The sequence below is a fragment of the Artibeus jamaicensis genome, unplaced genomic scaffold (genome assembly GCF_021234435.1).
Source record: "Artibeus jamaicensis isolate MK-2021 breed Jamaican fruit bat unplaced genomic scaffold, CSHL_Jam_final contig_1998, whole genome shotgun sequence".
Taxonomy (NCBI): domain Eukaryota; kingdom Metazoa; phylum Chordata; class Mammalia; order Chiroptera; family Phyllostomidae; genus Artibeus; species Artibeus jamaicensis.
This window is the reverse complement of record NW_026521407.1, coordinates 25,080,956-25,098,023: the sequence shown is the minus strand read 5'-3', so window position 1 is coordinate 25,098,023 and position 17,068 is coordinate 25,080,956. Positions and strand designations below refer to the sequence as shown.

General features: G+C 56.3%; 1 protein-coding gene across 5 annotated transcripts; it reads right to left on the bottom strand.

Moving 5' to 3' along the window:
- Positions 1-1,845: 1,845 nt before the first annotated feature.
- LOC119055910 (galectin-9-like) lies at positions 1,846-16,440 on the bottom strand. Of its 5 annotated transcripts, none has more exons than XM_053656908.1 (10): positions 16,323-16,437; positions 12,273-12,364; positions 10,968-11,169; positions 10,076-10,186; positions 8,783-8,878; positions 7,168-7,203; positions 5,926-5,967; positions 5,379-5,467; positions 5,081-5,243; positions 1,846-2,452 (listed from the first exon to the last, which is right to left on the bottom strand). In XM_053656908.1, the coding sequence occupies exons 1-10, from the start codon at positions 16,359-16,361 to the stop codon at positions 2,306-2,308; spliced, it is 1,017 nt and encodes a 338-aa protein (XP_053512883.1). In that variant the 5' UTR covers positions 16,362-16,437; the 3' UTR covers positions 1,846-2,305. The 5 variants fall into 5 exon arrangements, with proteins under 5 accessions (XP_053512883.1, XP_053512888.1, XP_053512887.1 ...); XM_053656903.1 differs by lacking the exon at positions 1,846-2,452 and adding an exon at positions 3,256-4,050 and having other exon boundaries at positions 16,323-16,439; XM_053656913.1 differs by lacking the exon at positions 8,783-8,878.
- Positions 16,441-17,068: the final 628 nt, after the last annotated feature.

The following is a 17,068-nucleotide window of genomic DNA, read 5'->3' as shown; positions in this document are numbered from 1 at the left end:
GAATAGTAGGGGAAATACGGAATCTAAAGAACTTGAGACACATGTTCATGAACTACACGGGGGGAATGGTGGGGGCGGGGTGTGCAAGGTGGAGGAGAACGGAGGGGGAAATAGAACAAATATAATGGCATAATCAATTTAAAAAAAGAAAGAAAGAAGTCTTTCCATATAAATAAATAAATAAATAAATAAATAAATAAATAAATAAATAAATAAATAAAAATAAAAACAACAAAAGCCCAGTCAGCTTCTGAGGGCCATCTAAATCCTCCCTGTAAGACTCCTTGATGGAGGTATTTATATGAAATGCATTTTATTTTAGGCCTGTTGTGTGTGTGCGTGTGTGTGTCACAAGGAAACAGCCCTGAGTTATATAGACCTGGACACTGGTGCCGGCCCAGCCTGGCTCTGCGGCTTCTCTGAAACGGGTACGAGGGCTGCACAGGGGGTGCACGTCTGGGAACCTGTGATGGGGGAGGGAGCACCGGCCTGAGCCCAGCCTCACACAGGAGGCACCTTTGGGGGGGGGGGAGTGCCGTAGGGGTGCGGTGCTGCCCAGGATGCCAGCTCTTCAGCAGAGAGTCCCCCGGCATTTGCCTTCTGACAAAGCCGCTGCATTTTGTCCGGGGCCACTGATTCATGAGACTTTGGCCAATATCATTTGGCACCTGGGTGACAAGGCAGGTGAGGTCAGGCTACAGTCAAGGCCTTGGCAGTACATGAAGGATACACGTGTTCCGTGGGGAAGGCTTCTCAGGGGACTGACCCATGTGTCCTTCTCCCAGTGGGAAGGAGGAAGGCACTCAGCCAGGGGTAAGTGAGGGTCGGGTGAGATCTGGCTACCGGCTGGAGTTTGGCCTGTGTTACCTTGGCTCCCTGGTCCCCGGACTCAGATGGGGTGGAGGGAGGAGAGGGGACAAGCAAACCTGCAGTGCGGTGGTGTTGCTTGGCACAGTGGTCACCTAGCCCAGAGTCTCTTGCACGCTAACCTGAACACTAAACGCCTGGGATGTCTCTCCAATGCAGACTCTGATTGAGGTGTGTGGTGGTACCCAAGAAACCTTATTTCAAACCAATTTTAAGGGGCAGTGGCTACTCCTGGCTCTGGGTCTATGCTTTGAGCCCGAGCCCTGGTTCCTGAGGCCCTGGGTTCCTGGTGGAGTATCATGGTGGGTTGGCATCATGTGGACAAGACCTGGGTCCCCCTGCACTGGCCCAGGGGCTGGCACAACCTTCACACTGAGCCACTTTTCCCAGCACCGCCTACCCCCTAACACTGGGGGACCCACAGTGGAACCAACAACAAGCTCTCCTCTGGCTCAGCTCCTCCTCACCCTTCCTTCCACTTCTGCCCACTGATGACCTGCCCTGTCCTCTGGCTTCCTGGCCCTGCCCTGGCCCTCACAGGCCCCGACCCAGGCCTGGGCCCATCTCAGAAGCATGGGGGCTGCGTCTTGGCTGCAACTCTGCTACCAAGCTTCTTGTCAGACATTCCATGCAAAGAGCCTGAGTCCAGCTGCTTTCTCCCACACACCTGTGGGATGTGTGGGGACCCACTGAGAGCAGAAATGGATCAGGACACTCTCACCCAAGTGTGCCTGGGCTCCCTCCTTGGCCAGACCTCCCCAATTCCAGGAACCCAAGTGCCTCCAACACACTTGATAAACCACAGCCATCCCGTGTACGCGGGCACCAGGGATATTTCTTTCTCACTTTATTGAAGGACAATGGAAAAGGGGGGCCTCCAGCTGAAGAGGATCTTCTCTGTTGGCAAAGACCAGAGGGTATCAATCAGGGTCACTTTCTTGGAGAGGGAGGGTTGGTGATCATACAAGGAAAGGTTAAAGTTGGACAAGAGGAAACCTGAGGAGACCACCTCCCATGTGAGTGACCAGCTGGTGGCTTGAGCCTGAGGTGGACTTGAATGGAGGCTGGGACATGGGATCCAAGGTAGACAAGGGGTCAGCTGGGAGCTTGGGAAGGCCCACGGCCCTCCCTTTGTGCCCAGGGGACAGAACATAGGGCTTCAACCTGCACACACCCGCTTTCTTGGATGTTAGGATTGGACAGCTGGAGCCCCAGGTGGTACCCAGGCTGAGGAAGGCAGTGTCATCCAGCTGCCATCTGCACCCCAGGGGGGCTGCAGACAGAGGCAGGGCCACATAGGGACCTGGTTCTTCCAGATCCTTGGCACGTTGGAAACGGCCGGAGAGCTGGGCAGGGACAGGGACAGGGAAGGTGGAGGTGATGAGCAGATCCAGACAGCGACGTACTCTAGGCCGAGTCCCCAGGGACAGGAACCTGCCTATGTTTGCACGTGGGTCACCTGGACATCACCTGCCACTTCTAGGTTGTTGATGGCGGCCAGGTTCTTCAGGCGGTGGTTATACTCCAACAGGTGATGACCATTCACTGCCACCTTGAAGCAATGACCTTCAGATATGATCCACACCTGGACAGACAGATGGCCGTGTCATTTCCAGTGCACTTGGAAAGTCAGCAAACCTAAATGCAGGCTGGGGTCTCCTCCCTCTTCCTGCCTTTGACTTCCATCCATTAAGGAGGCTCCACGCCCACATCCAGTCACACGGGATTCACTTCACAAACACGCTCTCCTTCCCGTCCTTTTGCATGTTCTGTTCCCTGGCATAGAATGCCCTTCCCCCAGGCGCCGCACCACACACCACCCCACATGGGCAACTGCTCATCCCCCTCAGGGTTCACCCCTCTCCAGCTGGCCTTCCCTGCGTTCTGCCACCGCCTGACCCCTGCTACTCAAGTCAGGAGCCCCCTCAGGTCCTGTCCCCGCCCCCATCCTCACTCTCCCACTGGACCCTGAGCCTCCAGGGGCAGGGGCTCTGCCTTGTGCCCCCATGTCCCTGGTACCCGCACCCAGGAGTGCTCCAGGCCGGCACTCCTGCAGCGGCCCCTCCTAACTTGTCGTTTTTTGCCCAAATACCCTCTGCGAGGCAGTGGGAGCACATGTGTGACAACGCCGTCATCCCCCACACACCCGGCACGTGCAGCACGCTTCCTGTGGGCCGGGCTCTGTGCTCAGCCTGTCCCAACACGAGGTAGGTGCACTCCCACATCTCCAAGGTCAGTGTTGCTAGTAGTCCCATGTTTCCAATGGAAAGACAGAGGCTCAGAGCAGCCACATCACTTGCTCACAGTCACACAGTGTGTCTGAGTAGAAGGAGAATGCTCTGAGGCTGGAAACATTGCGACTCACTCTGTCAAAATCCAGACTCCTTTCCGTGGCCCTCAAGGCCCTACAAGGGTGGTGTGCTACCCGGGGGAGGAGTGTCAGGGCCTATTCAAAACACGGATGCCCAGGCTCCCCCTGCTTGGCCCGGGGCGGGGCCAGACCTGGGCCTTTCCATGTCAGGCTCTCTGGGTGACTTGAATGTGTAGCAGGGGTTGGGAGCCCCTGCTGTGCTCTCCTGGCCTCCAGCCTCCCGGGCTCCCCCTTCCTGCACAGTCCACGCCCCTGACCCTCACTTTTGCAGTAACAGCTGCTCCCTCCAAGGTCTCTGAGGAGGAACCCCTCAGGTCTTCCTGGGTGGCTCCTTGAAACCCTGAGGTCTCCACTGCACTGTGGCCTCTGAGAGCTGCCCCCTTGTCAGGCAGCGTGGCCCTACCCAGGCCTCACTCTACCAGGTGAGTCCTAGCTTTGGTGTCTCTAAGTCATGCTGGAAGAACAGTTGACTTGGGCCACACATTTGGACCCAAGAAGAACACCCTAAGGCACGTCATAATGTAGTCACCCAAGATTAAAGATAAGGAGAGAACCTTAAAAGCAGAGAGAGAAAAGGAGACAGTTACCTACAAAGGTGTTCCCGTAAGGCTGTGAGCTCATTTCTCAAAGGAAAACTTAGAGGCCATAAGGGATTGGAAAGAAGTATTCCAGGTTGTGAAGGGCACAGACCTACATCCTGCCAAACTATCATTTAATATGGAAGGGCAGCTCAAGTGCTCTCCAGATAAGGTCAAGTTGAAGGAGGTCATCATCACCAAGCCATTATTATACGAAATGTTAAAGGAATTTATCTAAGAAAAAGAAGAAGATCAAATACATGAACAGTAAAATGACAGCAAACTCATAACTACCAAGACCTGAACCTAAAAACAAAAACAAAATTGAACTAAGCAAACAAGTAGAACAGGAACAGAACCACAGAAATGGAGATCACATAGAGGGTTATCAGTGGGGAAGGGGGTGGGGGGAGAAGGGGCAAAGGGACAGAGAAGAAGAAGCATAAACGGTAGGTACAAAATAGAGAGGGAGAAGTTAAGAATAGTATTGGAAATGGAGAAGCCAAAGGACTTATATGGACAAACCAGGCACGTGAACTAAGGGGGGCATTGCTGGAGGGAGGATGTGAAGAGAAGAAGGGGAAAAGGGGGAAAAATGGGACAACTGTGTTAGTGTAGTCCATAAAGTATACTTTAAAATAAATACATCGCCATCATAATCACAAAAGATCTGGTGAGGTTTGAGGTGAAGTTTCGGTTTTGTGTCGGGCGGCAGTCACAGCCGTCTGGCTGCATCGGCCCGAGGTGTGCACACCCCTGCTGCACAGCAGGCTCTTTGGCTTTCAGCAAAGCACCTGTGGTGACCCGGGGTGATTCGCTGCCATCTCAACTGTGAAGTTCAGGGGCAGGACCTCCTTGCTGGCTTAAGGCTCCCTCCCTCACTGCAACACCTGGACTACTTCCTGCACTAAGCAGCCTTGATAACAGACCTAATGAGTGATCAATAAGTGAGGGAGTGAATAAAGAAATGAATGACAGCTCATTTGGGTGCGATCTGCCACTTATTGTCTGTGTGACCTCAGGCGGGGACCCTGCCTTGAGTTGTTTCCCACCTGTGAACAGCAGATAACATCACCTCTTTATGGGGGACAGTAATGCTAAGACCATAACAACAAATATTTGGTGACCACATTCTGTTCTTCTGGGCCCAGCCCTCACCCCAGAGGCCTCAGCTCCCAGCTGCTTCCTGGGGCCCACAGACACTCCCACCCCGCGCCCCACTTGCCTCTGGGAGCCCCTCAGAGCTCGAGGCTGCAGCACCTACCGAGAAGCCCTGGCCTCTGGAGAAGGGCATAGCTCGGGGGAGGCCGCGCTCCTCGGGTCCCCAAGAGCCATTGATCTGTGTGTTTCGAACCACAGTGTTTTCATCGAAACGGGGGTTCAGGTGGAAGGCGATGTCACTCCCAGATCGCAGGTTGATGTGGAACCTGGGGGTGGGAAGCTCGCAGGAGTTTCCTATGCCCACTGAGCTCTGGACCCTGCCCCTCTCCATCCTGCACAGAGCCAGGGGAGAGGCAAGAATGAGCTTGTGGTAGCTCTCTTTCCCAAGAGCCCAGGCTTACCTCCGAGCGCTGGGCAGGACAGTGCCTGACACCGTGATGCTCTTGGAAGGGTACATTCCACTCGGGATGGCAGTGAAGTAGGGTATCGGCTGTCAAGGAAGAGGGGCAGGTCAGCCAGCAGCAGCCAGAGCAGCGACCACTGTAGGGGGAACCTCCTGCCAGGTTCCATGAATTCGGACTATGCACTGAGTCTGACCACTGTTCCTGGGAGTCGTATCTCTTCAGGAAAGTGGTGCCTTCACTTCGTTGTAAATGCCAAAGGGAAACTTTCCAGGGATCCTCAAAGTAATCAGTGGGCTCAGACTGTCATGAGAAGGACTTAGGCCTGACACAGGGGACACTGGGGCTGAGGAGGGACAGTCACTAGTAAGGTGCTCATGATGAAGGGACACTGTTGAAGGCAAGAGCTCCTTTCAACGACTTCTCATTTACTTGGGTGTTGAACTTCAGCTTCCTCAAGGACTGCTTTTCATTTTGTGAGCCGCCCTTCACCTCCCACGCTGCCCAGCACACACCAACCCTCCACCCTCCCTGAGAAATCACTTACATAGGTGGGGTTGGCGTACATCTCAGGTGAGATCACAGGGTTCTGTTGAAAAGAGACCAGGACATCGAGTGTGGGGTTGCGCCCACACACTCTGAGGGGATGCTCCAACGTGAAGCATCAGCCCCTGGGCCCCCCCTTCACCCCCTCTCCGGGCGGCCTGGGTGGAACTTCCTGCCACAGTCCGAGACCCACCACAGCCGCCCGGCCTGGGCCCTCCACAGGCAGCTCTGCTCCCTCCAGGGCGCCCGTCTGACTTGCACCAGCAGGAGGAAGAGAAGCAGTGACTTTTGTGTGTCACCAGCAGTGACATCCCAGGGATGTGAGCATGCAGGGCCTCAGACCCAGATGTCCTGGCCTCAGGACACTGCACCCCCCACCTAGTCACACAAGGACGGTTTTCCTGCTGGTCCCGAGGGTCCTGCCTCTTGGGCTTCTGGGCAAAGGCAGCCTGCTCTGGAATTCCCACAGGCCCAAGGGGAGTCAGAGTTGCAAGTCTCCTGAGCAGAGGACCCAGCCCCAAATGTTCCCATCCTGCTTGCTAAACTGCTTCCGCCCCTTCTCTGGGACGAGCGAATTCAGTCCTTGGTGAAGGGGGATGTCACAGGGGCTGTGAGCTGAGCAGAGTTTTCAACTTACAGAGCACATTTGTCCAGGCGCACTCTGCCTGGCATGCATGACTGAGTCTGAAGAGAGAAGAGCAGGCTTTCACCAGCTCTCACCGCTGTGATGACCACCACCTGCCACCAGAGGGCACCATTTTGCACACACTTTGGAAGTGGGCTCTGAGCCAGTAACCAGCTCAAAGGCCCTGACAAGGCCCCCAAATCGGAGCACAGAGATCTTTCTCCTCTCAAGGCGATGAGGTAGGGGCAAAAGATTCTTCTGGAGAAGAAATATGGATTCACTTGAGGCTGCTAGTCCCATCTTTCTTCTCATAGGAATCTCCCCTGCACAGTGAAGCTGTGCAGGACTGAAGTGAATGTGGGGAGCAGGGCTCCTGGGGCTGTGCTCAGACTGGCAGGGGCTGGGGCAGCTCGGCTCATGGCCCCATCCTCGGGCCGGCCACCTCTCCCTGCCACCCAGACCGGCCCACCACCAGCACCACAGTGGGGCCGATGGTCGAGGGGGCTGGCTCCAGCTGCCCCTGACCTGTGCTGGAGGCCTAATGCTGGCCCTGCCTCCTCCTTCTAACTCACAGGAGAACAGAATGAAGAGGTTCCATAGAGACAACAAGATACTCACCATGAAAGCTGCGTTGGCTTGCCAGAACCCTAGGGGCTGATGGGGAAAGATCATCAACATGAGGGTTAACATTGGTGCCTCCCGAGGCAGAAGCGACGGCAGGAACTGGTAGGGATGCGTCCCCAGACTCACCCTGGCTTCCCTCCTGCTCCTGAGCAAGCCTTCCTGAGCCCGAGGTCAGGTCAGGGCTGCAGGAGGGGCGCACCCCCACTGGCTCCTCCAGAGACAGCACTGTGTCAAATACTCGTGCAGAACACGGAGCTCGCCCTGGCTCCCTGAGAGAGGCTCAGCCATCGATGCCTTCCAGCCCCACCTTCCACCCGGAAGATGCAAACTGGCATTTACGGCGGACTATTGTGTGCCAAGCTCCCGCTCAGGGTTTATGAGGGAGGTATCCTTAGCTTCTGTTCTGCTCAGTGAGACAACCAGGCTCAGAAAGGTTAAGTAACTTGCCCAAGCCTGTCCAGGTGGCCAGTGATAAAAGGCAATGGCCACCCAGTCGTGTCTGACTGTACGCAGCATTCCTGGCCCTCCCCAGGCCAGGGCCAAGGTCGGGCTGCCCAGCAAGGCTTCCTGGACCTCCTACCTGCACCGTGACGGGTCACAGGAAGGTTGGGTAGAGGGACACCCCTTGCCCTTTGTCTCCACTGCTCAAGTGGCCTAAGGAAGGGCCCAGCCCTGCCCTTTTCCTGTCCTGGACCCTTTCCCCACCCAGCAAACTGTCCTTCCTGCCCTGGCTGGGGTCCGCTTCTGCTGGCTGTGCAAACCACATTCCTCATTCATTTATCCAGTCCCTCCTGCATTCTAGGCCCTGTGCACAGGGCAGGGGATACACATAGGGACAAGTCACAGTTCCAAGGTCATGGGTGTGGGGAGGGGGCATGTGGAGTGACAGGGACAGACAAGTAAATACAGTTACAACAAGACAGGGGGACTGGCATAGCACAGCTGTAAAAAGTCCGGGACCGGAGGTGGTAGGGCATCCAGCCATCTGCCCCACAGGGGGGACGGCCCGAGGCAACATTTAAGCACAGCACTACAGGGGAGTTAGTGACTGGCTGGGGGTGAAGTGGCAATGGGGACTTTTGGCACCAGGACAGCAGATGCAAAGCCACAGTGGCCTCAGACAGCCTGGAGGGAGCAGTGGAGGCTGTGTGAGTTTAGTGGGTGGGATGGGAGGCCGGGAGGGGGGCTGGGCCCCTGGGGCGAGGATCCTCCACATCCCATTGGGGAGTCAGAGGTCTATTGAGAAGGGCTTGGGCCCTTTGGGCTTTTTAAGCAGGGATGCTAAAAAAATGTGATCGGATTTGCTTGTGAGAAGGTCACTGTGGTGGTGGGTGGGTGTGAGGGGGGCACCAGCCCAGGTGTCCTGCACTCAGGCCCTGGCTGCGGGCAGGGGACACTTTGGTGCACTGCAGAGATATTAAGGGAGGGAAGAACCAAGGACGACTCCCAGGTCCTGGCTCTGGGTGCCAGGTGGATGCAGAGAGGGAAGCTTTGGTGGGCAGCAAGGGGCCTGTGGCCCTGGCTGGCCTGCTGCCTGGAACTCGCCTCTCTCAGACCCTCTGTCCTTCCTGCTGGCTGCCCCCCTCCCGGGTTCTCACGTGAGACTCACTTTTGGTTTGCGCCCCTTGGGCTTTGGGGGGAAACAGGCTGTCTGGGAAAATTGCATCCCGGAGAAGGCAGGCTGGACAAGGACGACACGGGTGTTCTGTTAAAACAGAAGGAGCCACGGGCTGAAGAGAAGCTGTAATGGAGCCAAGGGAGGGTGGAAAGGCGGGGTCCGGGGCAAGGGGTGAGAGCAAGGCAGGGGGGAGGCAGTGGGGGCCAGCGAGCGCTGGGTAGGGAAGGAATATGAGGGTGAGGACCAAAGAGACAGGAGCTCATATTCATTGAGGGCCTAACATGGGCTCTTCTCATCTGAGGCAGTGCATCCAAATGCCAGAGAGACGACCGCCCCCATGCAGCTGCGGGGGCCCTGCGGGAATGGGGGCCTGGAGACCCCACTCTTCCGAGTTCTCACACCACACCTGGAAGTCAGATTTCGACGGGCTCTCCCCCAGGTCACCAAAGTTTTTGGTCAAATGCACATAGAAGTCACCACCCGAACCGCTGTTCAGTGCAAGTGGAGCAGCACCAAGCACATTCCCGTCACCACGCGGCCGTCACCCGGCTCAGCTCCCAAGCACAAAGCTTCGCCTGACCTTTCAGAGGTCGGCAGCACAGGCAGAATTTGCAATCCCAGAGAGAGCGTCAGAGTCCCTGGTGTGGGCCCCTGTGAGCCATTTCTTGTTTAAGATTTTATTTATTCATTTGTAGAGAGAGAGAAACATCCATCAGCCACCTCTCACACGTGCCCTCACTGGGTATAGAACTCACAACGCAGGCGTGTGCCCTGACCAGGAACTGAACCCCGACACCTTGCCTGGTGGGGTGATGCCCCACCCACAGAACTACACTGGTTGGGCCCGTGTGAGTCGTTTTGTGACATCTGACATGTGTCCTCTCACTGAGCTCAGGCAATATCACTGGGGTGGCAGTGACCATGTCTCTGCCACAAAGGAGGACACTGAGGGTGGGAGAGGGGAAGTCACTGTCTAAGATCCCACAGCTGATGTGGTGGCAGAGCTGGAACCTGAGCTCGGCTTCTTTCCGGAACCACATGGCCTCCGAACCAGGGGGGCAATAGAGAGTTGACAGAGCAGAGCGGTAAGAGGAGGGAGGCTGAGGCAGGTGTTCTGGGCACAGATGGTGCCACAAGTACAGGACAGGACAGGGAGCCAGAGGTCTGACCCCAGAGTCACCTGGGCAGGAAACTGCCTGCCTGGTACATTTGGGCCCAGCCAACAGGGCCCTGCACCGGGCGCTGCACCCAGACCTGGCACAGGGGTCGGTTGGACAATCTGACCTGGAAGCTGATGTTGGTCAGCCCCACAGCACCAGTGACAGAGATGGTGTCCGCTAGGTGGAACGGCACGCGATGTGAGTACTTCGTGAAGAGGTTCCCATTCACTGTCACCTGTCAACAAGAGTGCCCAGTTCAGCTGTGGGGTCCCAGACCAGGGCAGGGAGCACACCTGAGCCTCCAGGAACCCTGGTTCTAGAAATGAAGTCCTCTCCGGTTTTCACCTCCTTCCCCCTTGGGTCGGGGCACCAGCCTCCCTGGCTGCGCCAGTTACGGGAACATGCATGTGACCTAAAGAGCATCCAGGCCTGGTGAGCCCTGGGTTCCAGCTGTTGGCTGCACGGCTCTTAGGATAGTTTGTTTATTGAAGTAGCTTTGTCTTTCCAATCTTAGCTCACCGGAGGTGTCATTTCAATGTGCACTTTTGAATATGCATAAAATGCCCCTGGGAGCAGAGGAGAGGGTCTCAGGTTGCAGGCTGATGGGACAGGAACACCCAGGTTCCCACAGGGAAGCGCTGACACAGCCTCCCCGGGCCTGCAGCTCCGCTCCACCTGCAGAGCACTCATGGCGCCCAGCAAGGCTGACCATTCCCAGAGCCTGGACGAGGGCGGCAACAAGGTCACCCACCAAAAAAAATTCTCCCGAGCACCTGGAGTATCAAGGGCTACTGCCAGAGCCTGGAATGGACTGGGTAGCTGAGGCCAAAGACCCGGCAGTGACTCATTAGTCCTGACTCCCTGGTAACACAAGCCCGGGTGCGCCTGCAGGTGCAGGTGAGCCTGTGTGAGGTCCTGCGGTGGGCAGAGGCCCTGCATGGGGCGTGGGGAACTGCTCACCTGGTGGGGGGCAGGGGCCCAGGCAGTGGGAAGGCGGGAGGAGAGTTCCTGCTCACCTGGAAATCCGTGCTCTGTACCAGGAAACGGAGCTCAAAGGGATTGCCCTTCTGGAAGGGCATCTGCATCTTCCTCTCCTCTGTCCCCCAGCTTCCTTTCTGCTTTGTGTTACAGACCACATACCCGCCCTCTTCAAAGCGAGGGTTGAAGTGGAAGGCAATGTCATGGTCACTGAAGCCCGTCTGAAAGTTCACAGCAAACCTGGGCCCAGGGAAAAGAGAGAGTGTTCTGGTTTTCATCCAGTGGTAGGAGCAGGAAGGCCTCTTGCCCCTGACCTGCGTGTGTGTGGGAACCTGCGTGCACCCCGTCAGGCAGCTTTGCTCCCAGGATGTCTCTGTCGCCTTCCTGCTTGTTTACCTAATTTGCACTGAGTGTGTTTCTGTGTCTTTACTGCATTATGTCCTTTCCAGTGTGACTTTCTAAAAATAAGTAGAAAATGGGTAATGAAAATGTTGACACTATCCAGAGGAAGCAAAGAACTGATGACAGATTTGTATCGGAGGTGGTGATGGGGATGTGCCTAGAAGCAAGAGGACTGGGTGGGAAGTGGGCACTTGGCAGAGGGCGGCCCACCTGTGAGCGCGTGGGCGGGAAGAGAACAAACGCACAGAACTGGTGACGTTGATGGAATATTTCTCTGGGATCGAGATACAGGGACTTCCCTGAGAGTGTTACATGCCCAGAAGGGCTCCCCTGTGCCACGTGCACAGACCCCACCCAGATCAGGAAGAACCCACACCTGCCCCCACCTGGACCTCAGCAGAGGCACCTGGGCTGCGGGAGGGTCCAAGCACCCAGCAGCCACAAGCTCCGCCCTGTTCCCAAAGTGCCCTCTCGGGTGGGAACCGGAGAAGACGTTTGTATTTTGAATGGACTTGGTATTATCTGGGCAAGAACTTTAGACAGAAAGTGACCACAGTAAATTTAACTGCAGATTTAAATATTTCCATTTAAGCAATGGCTTCGAGTAAATGAGGGCAGTTGTGGGTAACAAAGGAGGTGTTATTTTTGCATCTCTGAGTCTTTGAGTGCATAGTTCAATCCTAGACCACAATAATCAGCGTCTGGGCTGCCTGAGACCGTGAGCTCCTGCTTCCCTGTGTCTACTGGACGTCTGTCTATGATAACGGCGTCCCGATGCTGGCAGAGAGCAGGGGTGCCACCCAGTGTGGGCCTCGGCCAGGCCCTGCTCCCCCGGCATCCCCTGAGCCAGGCACAGGCAGCTTGGAGGGTGTGGGGGGAGCCGACCCCAGCTGACAGGCAGCATGGCCGGCTGAGGGGCACAGCGAGGCAGTTCCAGGTACCTGGTCGCACCAGACTGGTGCACAATCCCATTGAGAGTGATCTGAAGCCCGTCCTGGAGGCCCCCTTGGATGGGCCCAGTGAAGGGGACGATCTGTAGGGAGAAGAGGCAGGGTGTCAGTGGGCCGGCCTCCTTCTGGCCACGCTCCCCCCCCCACACTTGCTTGGTGGCCGGCCTGGTGTGTCAGGGGGCAGCTGGGAACTGAGGCAATGGCCCCAACCCGGGTGGTTGCACACACACTCCGAGACTGGTAAGGACACCTCCAGGCTCTGAGTTCCTGTGACCAGGAGCTGACCTCCCCTAGGAGGAAGCAGCATGTACTTGACCCTGAGAGGGGAAGGCACCAGGCCAGAGAGAGGGGCTGCTGGACCCCAGGCCAAACTCCCAGCAAAGGCCCCAGAGCCCTGGCTGAGGACTCAGAAACCCAAGGCACCACAGAGGCCGCCAGCCTGTCCCCAGGGTCACCCTTCGGCTCACCTGGGAAGGTCTAGAGGAAGGCATCCTCTCAGCTCCCGCCCAGCCCACCAGAGAGCAGTGGGGGCCACGGCCTTTGCCCTCCCAGCCACCTCGGGTAGCGCCTCTTCCTGGGTGCTGTCTGCAGCCAGGGGCAGCTGCCTCCTCCTCCCGCCCCTGGGCTCCCCGTTGCCTCCCCCAGGCCCTGCGCACCCTCCGGAGCCCTCACGGGGTGTCTCCACACCTCCCAGGCCCCGTGGGCACGGAGTTTGTCCCATTGTGTGCCCCAGGCCACTGGGAAGCAGCCAAGGCTATGGTGAGGTGCTCATCACTGCACAGCCAGACACAGTCCAGGTCTGGATCCTCTTTCTGCTGCTTGTTGCCTGAGGGGCCTTGGGAAGCTGATCTGCCCTCTCTTTGCCTCAGTGAGCTCATCTGAAACGTAGGGATCCATCGTACCTGTCAGGAGCCAATCAACAGCGGCCCCTTGACACAGCCGGGACAGATGAGATGCATCTGCAGAGCAGAGGCAACTGTGGCTGGATTTCCTGTCTGTCTCTCCTTGCATGTCTATCTTTGTGATATATAGGTGGTGGGATTTTTAGACGCCTGTATTTCAGGCCCAATGATCCACAGAATTCCAATGAAGTTGTACCAGATGATTTCTTGGCCATAGAACAAAATCCTCCCTGATGGGGTAGCCCCTGAACGTCTAAAAGTTGATGGAGTAACAGCCCCTCCTCCACCTTGCACAGGAATATATATTAATAGAATTAGGTAAAGAAACAGGAGCAGCTCGTTAACTATTACAAACTGAGCATGTAGAAACGATTGCTAAGGAGTTAGAGTCCAAAGTACAGAAAGATTCTAGACAGGAAGATAGATGGCTAAGTTAGACACCACAAAGGCCTTGTAATAAATTTCCTAGAACCACTGCTAAGTCTAGCATATCCTTTTGACCCATGCCAAATTCTAAGAACTTTAATAAACATCTATTCATCAATAAGATGTTTAAAACTCTGTACATACAGCTATTTCTAATTGTCTGATTGATGGCTCTCCTGGGCAAAATACCCTTTGTTTAATGTAACTGAATCTATGTAATTTCCTGTACTTTTCCTAGTTACCTCTGTATTGATTTTTTCTGCTTAACTGATCATGCCATACACCTGGTCCTTTAATGTTATATAACAATCTCTATAAAAATAAAGCTTAATTCTAACTTTGAGAGTTCAGTCAGACCCACAGAGGCCGGCCTGTCTCCGGCATCCAACGGGGTCTCTGACTCTTCATTCATCACCTGTGCCGTCCATTCTTCGGGGACCCTGAGACCTGCAGAGGCTGGACCCCGGCACTTACCCCCTGTGTTGGAAGGACGACTCAGTGAGAAGAGTCTGGGTTGGAGAAGGGCGCATCCCAGCTGCCTCTACCCCACCCCCCCACCTCCCCGGTCTCTCTGGGCAAAAATCCCCACACTGGCTGCTGCTGGACTGTTAAGGCTGACCTCCAGATGGCCTCAAAATCCGAGGTCGTCTGTAATCCGCATTGCCCTGGGAGAGAACTCCCAGCTCCTGGTCAGTTTAATGTTTTTCTTTCCTTTGTTTTTCCCCTCACCCGAGGACAATTTTTCATTGCTTCTTAGAGAGAGAGGAAGGAAGAGAGACATCAGCGAGAGAGAGAAGCATCCAATGCTTGCCTCCCAAATGTGCCCTGACTGGGAATCGAACCTGCATCCTTTCCTTACAGGAAGACGCTCCAACCAACTAGGACAGACCAGCCAGGGCCCATGCTTTTCACCACCATCTGGCTCCTTCGTGACGAGACACAGAACATCCTCCCTCCAGGCTCGCTGAGTGCTTCCCCAGACCACACGGCCAGCCCTGTCCTGCTTGTGCCTCCACTTCCATCCTAGCCCCTGAGGAGGCTGGGCCAGATGGGCTGCTGGGGGGCAGGAGTGGGGGGTGAGGTCCGCAGAGGTGTTCAGCTCTTCAGCAGAACAGCCGGGTCGTGTGACCTCCCAGCACTCTTTGGAGGAAGAGGAAGGTCACTCCTGACTCCTGGGAGTTGGGGGGACACCAGAAGGGGAGACCATGTGGGGTGGATGGGTGCTCCTGGCCCCTGTGGGGGCAACACCCACCCTCATTTCTGTCTGGCCTACAAGGCCCTGTTTTAACCGCTCATGCAGGATTTTCCTTCGCATTTGAAAAACTGTGTGTCCAGGAATTGAAGAGTGAAAGCCACCAGGATAAGAATATGTCAGGGCCTGGGAGGAGCCCTGGCATCCCCCATCCTACAGGAAGGGGGCCTGAGGTCACACATTCTGACCCTGGTGCACCAGCCAGGCCTGGCTCAGCTTTCTCCAGCCCAACCACCAGCCCTTCCTCAAGGAGAGCTCAGGGGCTGGTGACTGTGGGGAAAGCAGGCCATGCCAGGGGCCCTGCTGAGGTGGGCTGCAACTCGAAGCCCAGGCAGCAACTGCCCCCACCGACCTGTGCCCCCAGCACTCTGCTGCTGCTGCCCACCCGCCTGTCTCGTGGCCCCACCCAGAAAGACTCTGTCAGTCCATCTCCCCCGCCCTCAGGAACAAGGCTGGGGGAGGCTTCTAGAGACACTATGGTGTCGGGACCAGGACGGGGTCACCTCGCAGGCCTCCTGGGCCTGGGGCTGCCACTTGCCTGCCTTCCCCCATCACTGCTCCCTCTGTGGGCCCCTCCCTCCTCTGGAGGTAAATACAGGCACCTCCCTTCTCTGCCACTTACCGTCCGGGCACATTTGGCCTCAGTGTCTCAGAGCCTTAGTTTTCCCATGAATGCCGTGGGGATCATAAAGCTCAGAGGGTCCAAACAACCCACCTGCACACAGGGCCCTCACACCTGGCACAAAGGTGCAAACCAGCCCCAGTGTCCCACTCTGCAGGGACGGCCCCGCTCCTCCCTCCCTCCCCAGAGGGCCCCTCTGCAGCCTCCCTGAGCTGCCCCTGCCTGTGTGCTCAGCCCACAGGGAGCAGACCCCTCAGGACTCTTCCCTGCTGCCCCCACACCCCTCATCAGACTAAACCCTGAATCACCCACAGCGTGCCGGGCACTCTTCAAGCACCCTAGAATGGACCTCACCGAATTCTCACCCCGATTCTCGACATGGCTCTAGGATTCTCCCCTATTCTACACATGTGGAAACTGAGGCCCAGAGAGGAAAAAGTAGCTTGGCTGTGGTCACCTATTTCCTAGGCAGTAGTGACTGAACCCAGGGAGGCCACCTCCAGAGGAAGTGAGACATGCTGGGCTCTCGTGCTCCCCAGACGCCCTGTGTACTTCCCCTTTCATTCCCACAAACCATCACTGTCCTTGTGATGAGCTGTGCGCTCCTTCCCCTGAGCACGAGGATGGACGGGAGCCCACTGGGAGCTCAGTCAGCATTTGTCCAATGCACGGATCCGGACTGCCCCTCCTGGCACTTCTGTCCTTCTGTGTTCTCTTTGGGAAGCCCCCTCCACCCCTGCCACCCAAGTGTGGTGTCCTCAGAAACCACGAGGTGCAAACCTGCACAGGCAGTAGCTCAGCCTGGCAGCACCACCCCTGCCTGATGCACAGAAACTCACTGGGTTCAGGAAGGGAGGCTGGTTGCTGACGAAGTTCATCTTTCCACCACCTTTGTGATCCCGGCTGCTTCTCACACCAGCCAGGAAGTCCTCTGCACTGAGGAGGAGTCAACAAAGAAATAGAAACCAAACCAATCTGCCAATAACTCAGTGGGGAGGAGCCAGGAGCCAGAGGAAATGGGTCCAGACAAAGAGAAGGGAAGGGCTCTGGGGGAAGAGGGGCGAGCATGGAACTCGGGACAGGAGAGTAGAGACGTCCCCCCAGGGCTCTCTCCTTCCTCTCCTGCTGTGCTCCACCCAGAGACTCAGTCAGGGGGGTTCCCTGACTCACAGAGCCTGGCCCCCCTGATGCCAGCAGGTGTCTACATGGTGCCGCCCATTAGTGAGGCTGTGTCTCCCGAGCACCCAGTCAGTGTCCAGAAACAATGGGGCTGCTTGACACGGTCGCTCTGGTAGATGTGGTGCTGGGGTGGTGGGAGGCCTGGTTATACCCATTTTACACACAGGGAAACTGGGGCTCAGAGAGCTAGCGACACGCCGGAGGTCTCACAGCACACTGGTGGCCGCCTGCACTCTCTGAAGATACTTAGGTTCTCCAAAGGGTGTTTCTTTTGTTTAAAATCCTGCTCCTCACGTGAAAACATTAGCATGTACAAAGAAGTGTACAAGATAGAGTTTGTGTTTGTAAATGCAAACCCTCACCATGGGGGCTGTGACTTCCCTGGTTATAGGTCCGTCCTGGGAGC